The sequence below is a fragment of the Epinephelus fuscoguttatus genome, linkage group LG11, assembly GCF_011397635.1.
Source record: "Epinephelus fuscoguttatus linkage group LG11, E.fuscoguttatus.final_Chr_v1".
NCBI lineage: Eukaryota > Metazoa > Chordata > Actinopteri > Perciformes > Serranidae > Epinephelus > Epinephelus fuscoguttatus.
In genome coordinates, this window is record NC_064762.1 from 19,395,510 (window position 1) to 19,414,512 (window position 19,003).

Below are 19,003 nucleotides of genomic sequence, written 5' to 3' on the forward strand. Positions count from 1 at the left end.
TAAGTGATTAACATAGAGGGGATCAAAATAAAATAAATAAATGAAATAAAAATCAACCAGCCCCCTGCTCCCCTGACAAGTCCCTTCATAAGTAAAGAACAGTCCCTAAAGTATGGTGAGGTTTGTGGACCAAGAGAGTAATGTGAACGGCTCGTTTCTCCTCTGATACACCACATACTATGTGCAGCCATGGCTCGGCTGTTCAGGTACTTTTGGGCAGTCATGACAACAAGTTATTCACCTGGAGCCGGACTTCTCCACTGCCAGTAAGCCGTTATCATGCGCTGTCGTATTTGACAGGAATACGTATTCCTGTCCGCGTCTGTGACCCGAGTTCAACCCACAACCAGCGGGATTCGCCGTTTCGTTTCTGTTGCTGGTTGAAATCTGTACTCACACAGCGTGCTGAATGATTTATTTTGCCCGCACAAAACTATTTTTAGTCGCAAATGCGAGTGTGGTGACGGAGGAAGTAAAATATTGCCACACTGCCGACATTTTACTCCGTCCGTCACCACACACTGTTTGATTGCATTATCAAAACACGTCGCTATTATTCGGCCTTGCTTTTCACTTATTCCACCGAATACTGAATGTGTGTTTTTTTTGCAATATTTGGCCGAATATTCGGTGCATCCCTACTTACAGAAAAGTTAGATTTTTCTCATTTGACCGCACAATGTTCTCCCAGTAATCTATAGCCTTCTCCAAATGTTGTGCAGCAAACTTAAAACAAGCACAATGTGACCCTTAACTGGTTCCAGAGGAAGAAAATAAAGGTTTTGGAATGGCCCAGTCAATCACCAGACTTAGACCTGATAGAACATTTGTGGAAGATGCTGAGGATTCACCAGTGGGTCCCCCAGAGTCCTCTAGATTTAAAGGCTGTCTGTGAGGAGGAATGAACCAAAATCCCATCTGAACACTGTCAGAGATTGATTTCTTCAAACAGGAAGCATCTTAAAAGCTGGCATTGCAAAGAAAGGCTTCTCCACCAAACAGCAGATACATTTCAGTTAGTATGTTCAATATCTTTTCCTGTCTCAGAACACTTTATTGTACGTAACTTTTTTATGGATTGAATTGTTACGACTTCTTTAGAGTTAATATCAATATCAATGTAATATCAATGGGAATATGTTTAATGAAAAAAAATGTTCATATTTCCCCCACTGTATGTTTGTATATGCCCTTTTTTTGCTTTTGAGTTTATTTGCTAAACTCCCCACATATATAACACCAACTTGGCCAAATGTGGCGCTGTGACAGGATATTTATCAATCAATCCAAACCCGTCCTGAAAGAGTCATAACCTTAAAGTTTAGCCTTGGCTTATCTATCGCAATCCATTTAACTATGTTCAGAAAAAGCTCTCAGCATGGACAACAAACTTTAACAGGACTATAAATCTTCTGTTCTACCTAGTATTTGCTGGGGGAATTCAGAGTGACAGTGAGTGTTAGTTTAATCCAGGCCAGAGGCATTGGTGACAACGTAGTTTGTCTTTGGCGTCTTCTGGGGAGTCGTGTTTGGACAAATATTATCCTCCCGACAATGACCTCATCTTTATTACGGAGCGGCCAATTTATTCTACTGACAAAGATGGATGAGAAGAAAATATATTTCGGGCTCTCGTTCTCCTTTCTCCCGCCGTGTCGCTCTCGATTTCTTACATCCTCGCAAGGCACTGTAGTCCACGAGGAGTTAGATTTGTCACTATGGCAACCACACCAGTGCAGCTGTGGGTAAAACTGTTCTCTCTCAGGTTATGTCGGATTTAGTTTCTTTCTAGAGATGCACAGTGCTGAAATTGTCTTAATTGTACAAATGTATTTGAACATGTTCTTACACAAGAAACCACTTGCACATGTCAGCATATATGCGTGTGTGTGTGTGTGTGTGTGTGTGTGAGCCCTACAGCACTCCCAAGCTGTTTGTCATCATCTCAGAAACATCCCATCAGCACTCCCTGCTCCACTAACAGAACTCTGAACCCTGTGGTGCTTTAAGAACCTCAGGTGGTTAGGTTCTCCCTCGTAAATCCTATTGTACCGCTCTTCTCACAATGTCCAATCAATAAAGGATATCAGGATTAATGTTAAAGGAAAGGATCCTAATGTGCTGATGTTGCTAAGAGACTGTTGTATCTCCATCAGATCCTTGTTCATGTGCAGGTCTTAAACGCTGGTGCCTTTATAGGCCAGATGACGGCTGTTACTTCTCATATTGCCACCGCTGCAGGTGCATTGGAAGATTGATTTCTCCATTTAATGTTTCCCTTTTTGCTTGTGAATGCATTTGCTGACAAATAAGATTTTATATTAATTCTACTGCCGTAAGGCAAGTCATATCATTTTGCAGCTATAAACTGTATGATTTAAGCTTTTGTAAACTGTTTTAAGATTCTAGTTTCCCCCTTTAATTTCCAATTTACTGACAGTAAATATATTCTGAATCAGCTCTTTGTTGAAGGTATGTGAGATTAATATTTAAACCCAAACTCCAAGTCATTAATAGCTGCCTCATATCAAATCATTCTGTATGTCTTGTGTATAAAACTTTGGGATCTCCACTCACATTTTAAATAGTTTTGTGCCTTATGGCATTGAGCCCTTTTTAGATAGGAATTGTCTTTTTTCAGCATTGGCAGTAAAAACAAAATTGGGGAGTGTGGTAAAATGCCGCCTGCCTACTTTTGTTTATACAGAATGTACCTTTTTCGGGGCAATCTCTCGTAAGTCGGCCTCTTCGTTTGCGAGGGCAAGGAGGGCGCGCAATTCCTTGTCTCCCCAGTTGCTCATCTTTACAGTGTCTGTCAGATTTGCGTTTCCCTCTTGCAACTAGCTGCTTGCTAATTCCTGCTATCAGCTGTTTCCTGTTTATCGACCGCCAGTGGGTTGCATGTGTGGTGTCTTCAACAGCTCCTCCCATTGCGGAAGGCCACCTCGGTCTATTTAAAGTAAAAGGGTTCCGCCAATATGACTACCCTACGAGGCGGAAAATTGGGTACCTCGGATCAACTCGCCAATCCGGCTCTGTGTGTCTAAATGCTCGCAGCTTGCCGGCAAAATGGCCCAACAATCGCGGAAAATCTGGCAGTGTAAAAGGGGCTTTGGTTTGATCTGATGGGATCTGTGTGGTTGAAGAGGCTTCATGTAATGTGGGTTTTAGACCTCTACATCGAATCGACATAGTTTGTTCTCCATCACCCCTTGAAAAAAATTTCCTGGCTCTTCAGCTGCTAAATACATAAACCAGCAAGTTGCTAACCTAGTCTCCCACTTGTTGCTGGACAGATACTGTACAGTGGGTTTAACACAGCTTGTTGGAAATTTCTCTGTGCGCACCATCTTTTGAGCGCTACTCCTTGAACAGAGGTTGTGCAGTGACATGAACCGCCTCTTCAAAACATTTTAACCTCCCTGTAGCTGTCACTCCAATGTGAGAGCAGTGTTTAGCGTTACCTTTATTGACGTGTTGTTGTCGTCTATGAGTGTGTCCGTCAGCTCAAGGTGTCCCTCCTCAGCCACCTTCTGAAGCACCATAGAGAAAGTCCCCACCAGTCTGCAGGGAAAAACCAACAGAGAGTTACTCGCTGTAATGAGAAATCAGTGAGATCAATACACAGCTTTACATCAATACTTGGTGTCCTTTGTTTCTCCTCTGCTGCCCATCGGTCTACCTCTGTGTCAATCTATAGTGTCCTTTTACTCATTATTGTCACATCGGTAGTTATCTACGTGTTCAGTTACACTAATAAATACTGACATATACTGTAGTACTTTTTTAATCACCAAAAGCATCTGGTCTACACTGCTCTGTCTCACAGTGTGCAGGTGAGTGTGTGACAGTGATATAGTCATGAGTAGACTGTTGTGTAGTGGGTGGTGATGGATATGTGCTGTGACAGACATTGAGAAAGTGCCATATGCCTTTGTCACCAGCCCACTGCAGTCTGTCACTCCTCAAAGCAATTTAAAGGAAGAAGATAGCAGCTCTCACATACACAGAAACTGTCAGTCTTCCTTTCACCTGGCATCCCCTCTTTGTTTTCCTTATTTTGTATACAGCTGTACTTCAGGGTGAGAAACAATGAATGTACATATTTACTTTTAATTCAAAAACTCCCTGCAACATGGAAGTTGCCAATACAGCTGATCCCACTGAGAATCAACTCAAAGCTTATTGGCTTGGATTGTTAATCCATGTGGCTGCCTCCACACTGCACTTAATGACCTGCCTGTGTAAAACAGTGGGCAGCTGCACCCAGGAAAAGTTCAGGAAAGAAAGCTCAGACCAGCTGATTGTAAACTACCAACTCTGTGTGTCACATTCAGTGTTGTTTGCCTAATATTACAATAAGCACCATTAAAAACACATTCGAAACCCCTGGTGTGACAATTAGTGAAATTGTTATTGGATCTACTTATATTAGTATCTTAACAGATGAAACGCTAAAAATTATATTCCGAAAGCTTCTGCCATGTGACCCAGGTCTGCAGACAATTCTGAAAGCTAATTCTCCAAAGCTTTCAACACATTTCTGCACCAGGCAGCAATTTTCTGCCACTTCTCTTAAGCTCTTATCAGTGCCCCCAAGGACAAGTAAATACATGGATGAAGACCTGCACACCATTCATTCAAGCCATTACACTAAATGAAAATGTTATTCTTTCCTTTTATTTTCTGAAGTTGCCTGTTAATGGCGAGAAAAAGAAAAGTTCTCTTTATTTGTTTGAATTTAAAAGTAAAGCTGAAGGCTGCAGAGACCTTCATGTCAACCTCAGTAGGTGCGTCACATTTTACATTTAACTGAAGCTTCTTTTCTTCTACATCTGCCTTAAAATGAAGGTTTTAGAAATTTCGATGACTAGATTAACACAATGTAAGTCTTGCAAGGTAAACTGGAGGAATAACATGTTCGGCTACCAATCACCTTTTCTTTGTGTAAAACCTAATGAATGAATTGAATTCATGGATTATCTTTACATAGTTACGCCCCTTATGGGAGCCACAATGTGTGAGGCTTTCTTCATGTTTATTGCTCTTTTACTGGTCAAGCACCTGTCTTACACAGTTTTGGGATGTGTGCAACTACTGCGTTTTTTATATATTGGAATTTCTAGCACTTTTACACAGAGATCCCCAACAGGGCCGCAACAGAGACCCTTCATTACCTTTGCTTTTTTAAACAGAACCAAACAACTCAGGTGTAAAACCACCACAGAGTGTGATTTTTAGATAGCACGCCAGAGTACCTGAAGCAAAAGAGGTGCATCGGCCTCTAGTGTGACATAAAATTTGCGCATCAGGCAGCACTTTCTAAATAACAATGGCATAACAAGGCCATGAAGGTAATTTACAGTCCCTGTTATACCGCTATTGATCTTGTCCTCTGCTCGGTGATAAGGAGCTCCTGGACCTTGTCGTCTCCCCGATTTGCAGACATTGTGAGCTGCTGCTAGCTGCTTTTAAAATACCCCAGTGGTAAGTCACACACATAACATGTCATCAAAACTTTACACCCTGCCGGCTGTCCATTTTACACAGATGTCGATTCGGTGCAGTCACAACTATTGCTGCCGGCTTCAAGGCCAGACAACTCAGTCCCCACATTCCAAATCATACGTTTTTATACAGAACTACAAGACCAAATAACAGTGCAGCATTCCTGCCTTGAACAGGCAGTGTAAAAGGGGCTACTATAATTACCAGTTTCTGATATGTAAGTCGCATTCTCATCATAGCGAAGTCATAATTATGATAACTTAATCTGAAATCTTCAATAACACTTAAATGCCTCAATCTAAATAAACACAGACACAGATAACTCATGTCCATCAAAAACCTTCTTCCAAATTTATTGGATATAGAGAGCTACAGTGTTAATGCATAGAATTTTCACCAACTCTGCAAAGGAGAAACATTGTGGTTTTAAGGTTAAAATTAGTTCTTTGTTCAGGTTAAAGCACATTCAAATTGATGGTTGGGAACACAACAGAACAGGAGTCTCTGATTATTGTTGTTACATATAAAATCATCAGACGTAAGGTTCATTTCTACGCTGCCTGAGGATCCTTCATAGAACATAACAGCGGGAAGAAACCCAGTACAGTCCCCATTCAGCAAGCCAATTAGAGCTGGTGAATAATTTAAAGAGTTTCCCCCAAAACAGAGTGTTGTTCGCAGAGCAATCAGCCACACACAAAGAACATACAGCGCAGCCCACACTGAGCCACAGCCATGCAATTTATACTATTATGGTCACTAGCACACACACACTCACATAAACACCCCCCTGTAGCACGTGGACTGAAAACACAGCTGTGTTTTTAATCATTTCAATACATATGCCTCACACATCATCAAATACTCTAATAAAATGGACCATAAAGACAGTCATTAGGAAAAACAGACTCACTATCACTGGGCTGAATACAAGTCAGCCCGCAGGGAGAGATAATATCATAAAACAAGGACATACAATCAATAGCTTACCACTTGGCATGCTCACACACTCACACAAGCAATCAGCAGGGATTGCAGCTAATGATACGAGCTCCCAACACGACTATAGAAACTGACAGTCGGACGAGAGTGAATGAGTACAGCACACACAAACACACATGTACTGTACAAAAGCATACCTGCACCTCAGTGCACCTCAACAAAGAAAGACAATAAAGGCAGAAGGTCCTTGGTGAGCAAATACAGAGTGCACTGTTTAACACCTGCTATTATTCTTTCCTTCTCCCTAGAATAACTGTGCATAAATTAATTATCATGCTCAACTTCTCTTGCTGCGACTTTTTAGGGATCGATTCCTCCTCAAGAAAATGTGAACTTTTGCTGTGTTTTTCTGGGAGACCTTTCAAGGTCCCTGCTAAGAGCAGAGCTTCTCTCAACACTGCTCTGATAATTGAAGTTGGTTGATTGAAAGAAATTTCCACTAGAGTTTTCATTTCTATCTCACACCTTAGCTCACTTGGTACGATGCACACTTTAACTGAGCACTGTAAGTCCAGTGTTTCCCAAAGAAAAACACTCTTTGTGTGGTGGTAGCTGGCGTATAGGGAAAGAAGGGCTGGATAATGGATGTATAAAGAGAACAGGATACAGCATTGGAGGCAGGGCCCCCTTCGCTGCTATGAAAGTTGCTCAGTGGTGCATGAAGCAAAAGACGTTCAACTGCTCGGATAAAATTACCCAGATGATCGGCACTGCTTCTGCTTTGTGTGGCCCATAGAGCAGGTGAATGAGAGACTTGTCCTAGCAGAGCCGGCCACTTCCAGTTTAGCACTCCACTTACTTGAAGGGGGTTTAAGATGGTTTAATCTTGTAGCTCCTCTAGACTTTCCACATGTTATTGGACCAAATTAATCAAATCCTTGCAGTGAAACGAGTCCTTTCCCAGTGGAGTGACGCTCAAAAAATGTATTCACTGATTTATAGACGTGCCTTTCACCATGCAAGTCTACAAGCAAAAATCATTTTGGGCCACAACACATCACATGACAGTGTAATTACACTATTTGGCCACTACGGAAATTGGCTTCAAAGCCAGGCGAACTTTCTGGGGGCCTGGGCTGGATAGGCAAACTTTATTTTCTCTTGGTGTGTGTCACTTTGTTGTCATTCCGTGCCTCCTCTCTGAATTCCTATTTTTTTGCAGGGCTGTGAACACAACACAGACAAGTTTTACTTTTCTCAACAGCTATTTATTTGTTGTGAGTCGCAAGATGTAGATTTGAGGAACATAGTGTTTGATCATCACATTCAACTCTTCCTTTTGATCAGTCTGTGGTCAAAACAATCAGAGCTGATGTGATCAGATCGATGGCTAAGAGGAGCAGCTGCAGAAGTGAGTAAAAGCAAACTTTCTTCTGCTGGTCAGACTCCACACTGGACCGTGGGGTGCGCAGCTTCTATGGAAACACAGCCAGTTGGAAGGTTGTAAAACAATAGGTAACAGTCCGTCTGTGCCCAGAGTATGCTCTGTCACACAACAGAAAGACAGGGAGAGAGGGAGAGTAACGCAGCTCCAAAAAAAACAATCTAAATGTGGCGCCATGTGTTGATATTGTGGCAGTGCAACATTATTTAATGAATGTGTGGGAAACCTAAAAGTTTGTATCGCTGCAGTGCCAGAGGATATATACAAGTTTGAGATATTCTCTTGTGTTCATGATAATATTAAGCTGTGAGCAACACCACCTGCCTTTTCCTCCAGTAAATATAGCTTTTGTAGTGTCAATATTCGCTCTTCAGATCTCGCCAGATCTCACACACCTTCTCTTCAGTAAATGCATTTTCTTGTCCACCTTCCTCTTTCTGTGTCTCCATCTCTGTCCTCACTTTAACTTTTTCTTTCCTCTGAAGTCGGTGGTGATGAAGTCAACGCACAGTTGAAAGTGAGGCTACATTTTTCAACTGAGCTTCAGAACTTAATAATGAGGTAAATTTAGACTTCCAGAACTTGACTTTTCTTTGAATCCAAGTTCCCCCCCAAAAAAGTGTGTGCTTCCCTTCAGGCACTGGCAGATGCTTTCTCTGTGAAGGTGCATGTCTGCCAGGCTTCCCACTGAATCACTCCATGCTCGACGTTACAGGCTTGATGTGACTCGAGAAGAGAGTCTGTGAGGATATTAATGGTTTTGTGCAGTCAAGTTTTTCTTTGAAGATGAGTTGAAATTTCTGCACCTCTGAGCAATATCACTGGAAATTCTAACGCACCACAGTGTAATTCTCTCTTTCCTTCCAACAGTGTAGCCATGGGTGTGCCCAGACATGACTGTGCCATTGAAATCTCAAGCTGGCACACCCAGTGTAATCATTGAAAATGTATGAGTCAGCTGCAAATCAAAACAATCTTAATATTATTTCTTACACTTTTAAAGTAATTATAAAAAATAGACTCTACAGGACAGAAAGACTTCCCATGTGCTCATGCCACCCATGGATGTGTAAGATCACCCATCTATGCCATAGTGCACCCTCTGAGCCTGGCTGGGGGCGGGCCAGACTTTGCTGTTGTGCCCGCTGATTTGAGCTTCTTGCCAAGTTGCCTGATGCTAAGTCACTGACAACTGCTCCGCCCCACCTTCACATATAAACCTTTTTGCTATTAATGTAATTTGTGACCTGTGCCAGGCTGTCACAGCTTTTCTGACAGCCTGTTGACGTCCGACTGCAACGCAGACTCGTTTGCCAGATGTGGGAACTGCAGTCACCAAGTACAAATGATGGACTCTCAGTTGTAGGTCCCGAACTGACTGTAGCATATTTATACAGCAGATAAAAAGAAAAGTAAGTTGGGGTCATTCTTATCCCTCACTAGCTGAGGTTCTTGACTCCTGTCCCAAAGACATTTTTCCAGACATGAAATGTTTACTCCGGGAATCATTACTCTTCCAATTACACGCTGCACAGTTGTGTGCTTGTTTTCACTGTTAACTAGATCAAAGAAGTAACAGGGCATCTATGTTTACAGGCTGCCTGAGCAGTTTGTCTATTCTTTCATTTGAAAATGAGCCGACAGACACTTTGGATTATGATGAAAATATTATGTTCAAGATACTCACTTGCCAAAAGAAAATGCCCAGATCATCCAATTCCACAAACCAGGAATGTGTTACATTGCACATTTCATACATGTTATATCAACATTTCAAAGTGACACAATATATGTGCTGACTGTGGCTTTTAAGCCTTGGAACATAGGTGTTTTTAGCGGAAAATCACGTTTTCCACTGGCATTTATGGCACCGAACCCGGGCTGTTTTGTACAGACCCACTGCAGTGATTAGCCAAGGAATTTCTGTGTTTTTCCCCAAAACATGACAGCATTTCCAAGCGCCATTTGAGCCAACAAACATGAGTGTTAGGAGAAAAAACATCTGTTCCTTACCAAAGCCAAGTAGTTTTTGTGCCTACAACTAACCACAGCAGAAAAGTTTCAACATATGTGCTCCAAAATAATGCACCAATGTAACATATCTGTGCTTTGCAGACACATTCAACGCAAACGTTTTTTTCTGGCGATTGTGTTGGTTCAAGACCAAACCCCACCATCTTGCACTGTGATGCTGTTGAATGTAGCCAACACTGCTCCTAGTGTGCTGACACATGCAACTCATACTACGGTGCTTTTTGATGGCAGTAGGGGCGGGTGTTTTGGCCCTAAAATATGATAATAATATGATAATCATATTTCAATGTCTTTTTGCGATAACAATAATTTTGAAGGTATGACAAATTAGCAAAAAAAAAATTGTATTTATTTTTACAGTTCTAGGTTTAACACTGCTTTTATGCAACAGTTGTGCTATAATGTTATTGGGGAAATCCTTGCAGCATTAAATCAATAGATCATTTTTGCACAGATTATTTGTTGGAACTATCACATAATGCTCAGCAGCAGTAATCAAAACCAGTAATCTGCTATCGATACAATATAATGTATAATAGGCAAATACTCTGAGTTAGATGAGATCTTAAAACAAGAGTAATAACTGATTGGGTGGCTGATGTACAGATCACTTTGGTGCCCACATTATATCCCACAGGCCCATCCCAATTAATATTTCTGGCGACACCGCTGTTTCCTTCCCGAGACAGTGGTGATCAATATGACCAGCAAATGGTCTGTCATTTCCTTTCAGCCATTGTAACATGTGTACAAGTGCTGAATAATTGAACTGAGCAGACCTATCATGTTCTGGTTCACTTTTTAGCACTTCAAAAGGTGGCATTCATTATTGATTGTAGTTCTGCAAACAATTTACTTTCATCTGCTTTATAATTCAGAGCTCCCTTCACTTTCAATTTGTACTATTTTTCTTTGTGAGCCTCAAGTTTCTTTTGCAAATCCAGGCGTGACTATGACGAAACCTCCGGCTCAGGTGAACGTGGGGAGGGGTGAGCGCAGCTTTGAAATGTAAAATATTTTTTATAGTCAAACGGAGTAGTCCTCGAGGTTGCACTAATCCAACCCCAGCTGCTGTTAACTCAGCTGGAGGACGGTGTGAAATGAAAACTACAACTGACAGGTGTGTGTGATTTGGCCGAGGAGAAGCTTCTGCTGAGCAGTGGCCCCCACTGGTGTACACGCACTAATATAAGCATAAGAAGATTCAGCAAACATGCTTTTCACTAGTGTTCAGGGATGCATATCTATTGACTCACATGGAGGCAATCAATATTCCAGTGTTTCTCCTTTTCACTCTCACACACACACATAAGGACAAGCATAATAGAATTTCTTCACCACAAACAATAGAAAACGCTATTAGGACTTGCTTTTCGCTGTCAGTGTCCATCAGCAAGTCATGCCAATCTATGTGTGTGGTTAGAGGCAGTAACATTGCTCTTGTTGTTGTTCCTGTACAGACAGAACATAGCTCCAGCCTCAAATCAGTCATGTTGCAGGACAAAATAAATTTTAAATATTGTATTTTAATTAGAGCTCCATGATATGAGGTATTGGTGTACCAATAGTACAGTACCTGTAGCTGCATATACCATATATTTACTTTTACTTGCGTGTTGAGGAGCTGCAGTGTTTACTCATGGACAAACCTGCACTGTACATTCACTACCACTTGACAACTTTAAAGTTAATTTTTTTCTCTGCTTTGACTGCCAATAGCTGTCTGCTCTGAGCGCATCCACCGCCACTCTCTCATTCGACCACACACTCCTACGCACTGAGCTATTCCCCAAAGGAGCTACACTACTCTTGTACTATGAGTCATTCTTCTCAAACAACTCATATGTTTTTCTCCAAAATACAAAGAATGTACTTTTGGGTTTCGACTCATATGTTGTCTTAGGATTGGCCGCCATTTCATCAGTAAAGTAAAAGAAGCCTGCCTATGTCTGTCTTTGCGCTAATAGAGCGTGTCAGACTCAGGCAGAGCAGAGGGAAGTTTGAGAGAGTAGAGCTAAAGTAGTGACTTTGCTCGCTTCTTTGAGTGCTGGCCCAATCGAGCAGCTGGCTTAATATATGTACTCAAACACTCAATTTCAACGCCAGGAATTGTTCGATGCTTAGAGTCATTGCTCACATACATACATACATACATACAGAATAATTATAAACAAAAAATGATTCTGTTCTGCATTACAGTATAAGTGTACAATTTTTATCCATGTAGCAAAAATGACAGACCTGCGCAGCCACAAATAAAGTGTAATATTTTCAGTCAGACATCACTCGATCTAACATTACAGGCAGAATGGCGAGTGGGCATAAGAGTGATGTTTGAAAGGATTTTGACAAAACAAATAAAATAATGTCCAGTGGAAGCTATATTATGTTAAACTTTCATATCATAGCAATTTTCTACAGTCTGTGCAGCGGAGTAAGGTAAACTAACCCTGACTTCTGCCTCCATTTCTGCTGGGGTGTTTGGATCCTGTTATTATTGCAAGTACTTGACAGTTATTTAATAGAAGTACCCGAATATTTAAAATATATTTCTAGTATTTACTAGCCGGATGTTTACTAGGACCCTGCCTAATGGTGAGGACTCTGTCCGATTGGCCAGAGAGTTTCCAGACAAAATGGCGCTTACAGACAGAATGTAATTCCATACTTTGTTATATTCAAACTGCAATATGTGTTAACTGCACAAGTTGTCATTGCAATAATGATGAAAAACTAAAAAAACAATACATTTTGGAGCCCTAATTGAAACACAGTATGACTCAAATTTGTCTTTTTTTCTGATGTCAGTCTGTAGAAAGTAAGTGAGAACGAAAAAAATAATGAGATTATTGGGGATTTTTGATACAGCAGATGTTCATCAGTATACTGCAATATTTACATAAACCAATACCTGGTGTTTTAAAGATACAATTGGGGCTGGGTTATAATTCTGATCTTGATATAGTCAAGTTTTTGGAAAATAAAAGTAAGAAAATGAAGCTTTGTGTTCATTCATGCAGGACACCGAACCAGCTGACAGCCATCTGATTGGTTCATTGCTTCTAATCAGTCACACACCAATCACAGCCCATTCTCACAGCAAGGAGGTCCATTTCAATATGGCTTCCTACTCACTGATTCCTGCTACACTAAGCTGCCACACACTGCTGCTGCTGCTGCTGCCGCCAGCAAAACTTTGCCTCCTCCACCCTAGCCTCCACCTTCGTCTTGCTTTGGGCCCACTCTTGTACACCCAGGGTTTTTTTTGCATTGTGCTCCCTGTACTGGTTTAGCATGCTGCTTGTCTGATCCAGGGAGCATCGTAAGAGTGGAGCCATCAGCTCCAAGCACAGCTGTATTTCTATTTGATGCAATAAATGATTAAATCTATGACAAGAGTGTTTCTGACTGAACTGTTTATAGATAACATAACAAAGGGAGGAATGTCTGGCAAATAAAGCAATTTAGATGAAGGTGCCTCACCACATACAAACTTTGATATAAATCCAATACTAACATATAGCAGCTCTGCTCATGATTTACAACTTATTAAATTAAATGTCAGTGAAACACAGAATCTATATAATCACAAAATGTGTTTCTGCTTCTGGTGAAACACTGACTTTAAAAGGTACAAGTCCACAGTGTTCGTTCCAATGCTTCAGGCATGAGAGAGCCAAGATAAAATTCAACTAAGTAACAGGTTTATGTTTGTAAGCTTGCATTTTAAGACCAAGCAATAAATTATTGAGTCTCAATGTGTACGGCATGGAGGGATTATATACCTCTGAAACTGCTCCTGCTGCTGAGCTACATTTCAATGTCCTGTGGCTGAATGAAAACCATAAAGATAAACAGAAAGTCAAGAAGGGAATGAAATAAATCGCATGATTTGATTTATGGCTGAAATCATCATAAGAGAAACACAGAGGAAGATTCATTTGAGCAAAGAGTATCCATGTGAAACATACACAGTCTTATCTCACTGCAGAGGAAACTGGCTGGTATTAAATTCAAAGCCAATTTCAAAGATAAAACAGAAACTGTATACTCGCTCTAAAACAAATAAAGTAGTTCCAAAGAGTTGCAGAGTTTCACACACCACAAGAATTTTAAAACACAGTGTTCTTTCTCAATGACCTTTGTCTGTGTCAGTGATTCTGTCTGCTGAGCAGCACCAGAACAAATAAAGTTTTTAGTATTCAAAGCTAACCTTCAGATAACACCACTGACAGTCCAACTTCAACTCAGTCTCATCTTGTCTGATAATAATAATAATAATTTTTGGGTGTGCAGGAGTGTCGCAAACAATCACCGAGCTGCATTGCCAACTCCTCATCTTCATTCCCATTTTCCATTCTCTTACAATTATACTAAATGTGAATACAGCTGCAACTTTTAGTGATTGCACAAACACCTGACACAGTGCATGTGTGTCTTAACACAACAATGTTTCTTCGGGGCCGTACTGATAGGAATTACACAACATTAGACAAATAAAAAACAGAATTGCTGCCTGAATTTGCTGAAGAGTTGCTATGAATTCTCATCAAGATGAGTCAGTCTGCTGTCTGCTATGATTTAATGTTTAATTTATGAATTCCTCTGTGACAAATGGTATTATAATACCTGTATAAATCAATGTAAGTTTTTCCTATTAAAAAAGAAACACACTGAAATGATACACACTTTTTGTCACAAAACTATGACACCCACAGTGTACAAAATATAGTTACAGTAAGATGTTAATTATTCCATATTAATTTCATGTGTATCAGGGTAAAGTGCTAATCTATGGTTCAAAAATGACAAACCATATCTCTATCAACAGGCCATTATCACTTAAATGTTACTCCAGCACCCCAAGCACGTTTTTATTTTTAGCAAGGGGCATTCTGTTCACTATGGGCAAGTTATGTTTGCTAAATTTCGGTGCAAGCGTGCCTTTTTCACTGGCCGTTCTGTCTGACACTATAGAGCCACTGTAGGTCATAAGTAAAATGTAGCTAGTACTAAGGTAAACCCTATACTCTTGATATTTAACAATTTATAAAGGTGCCAAAGTGAGACCCCAAAATAACTTTACCTTAAAACATATGTCACTTTGAAACTCATGTTCTAATATGCTTGTCATCATGCAATTTACGATACAGGGCTGACATTGATACGCAATGCCATTGATAAGTTACGTGACTCATATAATTTAGCTGCTCATCACAATCCTACCAGTTGGCTAGCCAGCTAGCTTATTTGCTAACCTGTCACGTTTCATACTCCTTGACGAGGTCTTAGTGTCTGTGACTGACTGAGATGTTTGCCAAGGTTTAAAGTACTTCCTGCCTCGTATGATGTTGTTTAATAGCATCTTTTACGTACAGGCTTCTTTACGTCAGTGGGTTCACCATCAGGTCGACTGTCGGCTCAGTAGGCAAACTTCAGCAGCCCATTTTGTTGACCAGTACACAGTATGGAGTTATTAATACTTAAAGCTGCAGTAGGTATAAAGCTTGAAAACAGTTGATTTTTGAGTCTCATCTGAGTTAGGTTTCGTTCGTCTCCGCCCTGAGCCCCTCCTACCAGACGAGCATGTGAGTATTTTATCCTACTTGGTTCTCTTTCTCCCTCTCTGGGAGCCTTGGCTCTCCCTCACCACACAGCAGCCCTCCCCATCCCTCCCTCGCGGCCCCACACATACTCCCAAGCCTCGGCTCTCCCTCACCACACAGCAGCCCTCCCCATCCCTCCCTCGCGGCCCCACACATACTCCCGAGCCTCAGCTCTCCCTCACCATGCAGCAGCCCTCCCCATCCCTCCCTCGTGGCCCCGCACATACTCCCGAGCCTTGGCTCTCCCTCACCGCGCAGCAGCCCACGCCATCCCTCCCTCGCGGCCCCGCACATATACCCCCTCGGCTCGGCTCTCCCTCTCCGCGGAAAGCCCTCGGCTCCGCTCCCACGGCCGACCCTTGTGCCCTCCGGCCGGGCCCGGCCCCACCTCACCCTTCCCCTCCCTCCGGGGCTCCGGGGAACCGAGTTCTGTCTTCCTTTTTTTGGGCTGTTTAGCCGTGTAGGCAGTTGTAGCCAATGCTGGAATAGCTATTTTACCTGGTGCACTGTTCGCCATTGCTGCTTGCTCTCCCCTTGTGCCGGCGGCACGGGAACGCACATATGCAGTAGAACAGCCAATAGGAACGCAGTGGTCTGAGCTGACCTTTGATTGGTTGATGCACATCGGCACGATACTGATTCTTTAGAGGCTGAACACAGAGCTGTGGTGAGGTGCAGAAACCTATTGTATGTCTCAGACCACTTGATTTACATTATGCTTAGAGGATATTATAAAATTTTTACTCAATTATACCAAAACAATGTTGCCTACTGGAGCGTTAAGTAGTAGACATGGTAAGGCATAGCTCCCCTCTTAATCCAATCCAGGCTTGCACTGTATAACAGGGATGAATGCACAGCCAAGTGTCCCCAGATGATGACACATTTGAACAATAACAAGTACCGAATGTTGGGAAATTCTATTACCGAACTGTTTTTAATTAACTCATTTTCGGTATACTGTGCAATAGTGTATGTAGGGTAGGCTTTTCATTATGGCTACACTATTGTACTGTTCTGTACTTGTCTTAACCAAGAAGCATTCAGGCTCCAGAGTGTCCTAAACTCAGCAGCCATTCTGGCTGTTAAGTTGAATTTAGAGACACATAACACCTACTGTAGCCTATTTACACTGGTGGCTACATTTTAGCTGCCTGGACTTTCTCGCTCTACTTTTAAATATTTTTTGCGGTATAATATTAAGTCCCTTCAAAACCTGGCACCGTGCTGCACTGCAGAGCTTTTATGTTCATATGCCCCACATGTAGCCTGAGATCCTCAGTCAGAGGCATCTTATTGTTGCAGGCAGTCAGACTGAAAACAATTCAATGAGATGTGTTGGTGGGGCATGTAGCTTCGGGTACCAGTGAGACATGAAATAACATCTGGCCCAGTGAGAGTAATAGATCTGTGGGTTTGAAGGCTTATCAGACACCGTAACCCTGCACAGCAGCTCATAACACTGTGAGACAGGATGTTACCACTCCAGAAAGTTATCACAGCAGTGACAATTTTAGGTTTCATTGTGACAATTGTTAGGTAAACCGTAAATTGGGACGCAGTAGCAGTGGTAATCATGCACTGAGCTTACTGCAAAACATCTGACTAAAAAATAACAATAATATTTTCATTCCACTTCCAAGGACCCCTTGATATTGCTCCATGGACCCCTTGGGAGCCACTGACCTCAGGTTTAAGACCTTGACGATACAATCATATAACCTCCTCTTTGTTCCAGTGCTCAGTAACTCACACACAGTGTATACCTCAGTGTGCAGAATATAACAGCAATATCTTTCAGCCTCGGGGGAAAACAGATCATAAAACATGGTCTATATGCCACTACAGCACCAGGCCATCCCGCACCATCGCTTTCTCTTTGTATTGTGGTAATACGATCGCACTTGTGGTCGCACAGTGTGACACATTGGCCTTACAGTGTGTTGGTGCAGACAGTGATGAGGCAGATCAGTTACCCTGGTAATGATGCTGCTTGTGGACATATGGAGCAGGTGTGAGAACAACACAGGCTATGACTCATCTTGAATTATTCATCCATTTCAATGAGTGCCAGGTTGTGTTGTAGTTGTGAGTGTGAGTGTGAGTGTGTGTGTGTGTGTGTGTGTGTGTGTGTGTGTGTGTGTGTGTTTTTGCGGTTCAGCGTCTTTGAATTCAAGGGTACCTGCTTATGTGCACATTTGTTTGAGTGTATACTTTGCCTGTGCATGTGCATCTGAGGTTGTGGCCTTATCAAGCAGTGAGTGTATGAAAAAGTGTTAATTGCACCTGGTTTAAAGATAGTAATACCATTTCTTTCTTTCTCCTGCTTATTTTCCCTCTTATGGAAAACTGGTATCCACCATTTCTGTGTCTAAAACTGCGAAGTACCTCACATATGCTTTGCCTGGTTTTAATACTTGATTTTTGGGTTTGCCACACCAGAATGATGAGAGACTGGTTCCACACTGCTGCCCATGTCTCCAATTTTTAATTCAAAAATTCAAAAAGGGTCTGGTGTTTTGGTCGATTTTTTGACAGAAAAACAAGCAGGCCAGCCGCAGTTTTGCTGGCGAGATAAAGAATGGGTGCCTTATCTTCCTGTGGCAGAGCTAGAGAAGTAGAAATACAAAGAAAAAACAACTTTAGGATTTGACCATTTGCTGATTGGCACTGAACAGCATTACAACTGAGGCTGATGGGAATGTCATCAGATTTGCAGGTATTTGGTCATAAGCCAAAGTAAGCCAAAGGTAGAAAGTTAAGGGATTACCAAAGTTGTTAAAATTAATCCTGAGCAGGACATGAAAGCATGTACCAAATTAAATGACAATCCATTCAACAGTTGTTGAGATATTTCACTAAAAAACACATATGTGCACCTCATGTTGGCCCTAGAGGAAAAGATAAGGGGTCACCAAAATCAGCAGGGGTTTATCCACTGGGTACCATGAATATATATTAAAAAAAAGTGTCAATCTCTCTGTTATATGTTGAGACACTTCACAGGATAAGTGAGAATTTTGACCTGCTGGTGATGCTCCATAAAAAGCGAGGCGACTGAAAGAGTCTTAAGGATGCATACTTTGGGTACAAAGAATTTCACTACCAAATTTTATCATAATTCATTGCATAGTTTTTGAGCTATTGCGCTAAAAAAACTAAAATGTCAACCTTATGGTGGCATTAGAGGAAAAGTCAGGGGATAGCCAGATTCACAAGGTGTTATCCTCTGGAGACCATCAATGTCAGTACAAAATTATATGGCAGTAAATCTTATAATTGTTGAGACATTTCAGTCTGAACCAAAGTGGTGGACCAACCAACAGATTAACCGACACTGCGACAGAAAATGGCTGACATGAAGACAATGCCAGAATAAAAAACTAAGAGAAGTGGCATTTAAGTATGATTATCAGGCTACTTGGATCACAAACTTTAAGCTATACTTCACTTTCTGAACCTGTGTGTG

At 41.5% G+C, this 19,003-nt stretch overlaps 1 protein-coding gene across 10 annotated transcripts in view; it reads right to left on the reverse strand.

The window, feature by feature from the left end:
* Window positions 1–19,003, reverse strand: part of otofa (otoferlin a) — a 137,172-nt gene that overhangs the window by 78,850 nt on the left and 39,319 nt on the right. For all 10 annotated transcript variants that reach the window (XM_049589225.1, XM_049589224.1, XM_049589219.1 and 7 more), the window contains exon 4: window positions 3,465–3,564. In XM_049589225.1, the coding sequence (XP_049445182.1) occupies window positions 3,465–3,564 (100 nt within the window). The remainder of the gene's footprint in view (window positions 1–3,464; window positions 3,565–19,003) is intronic.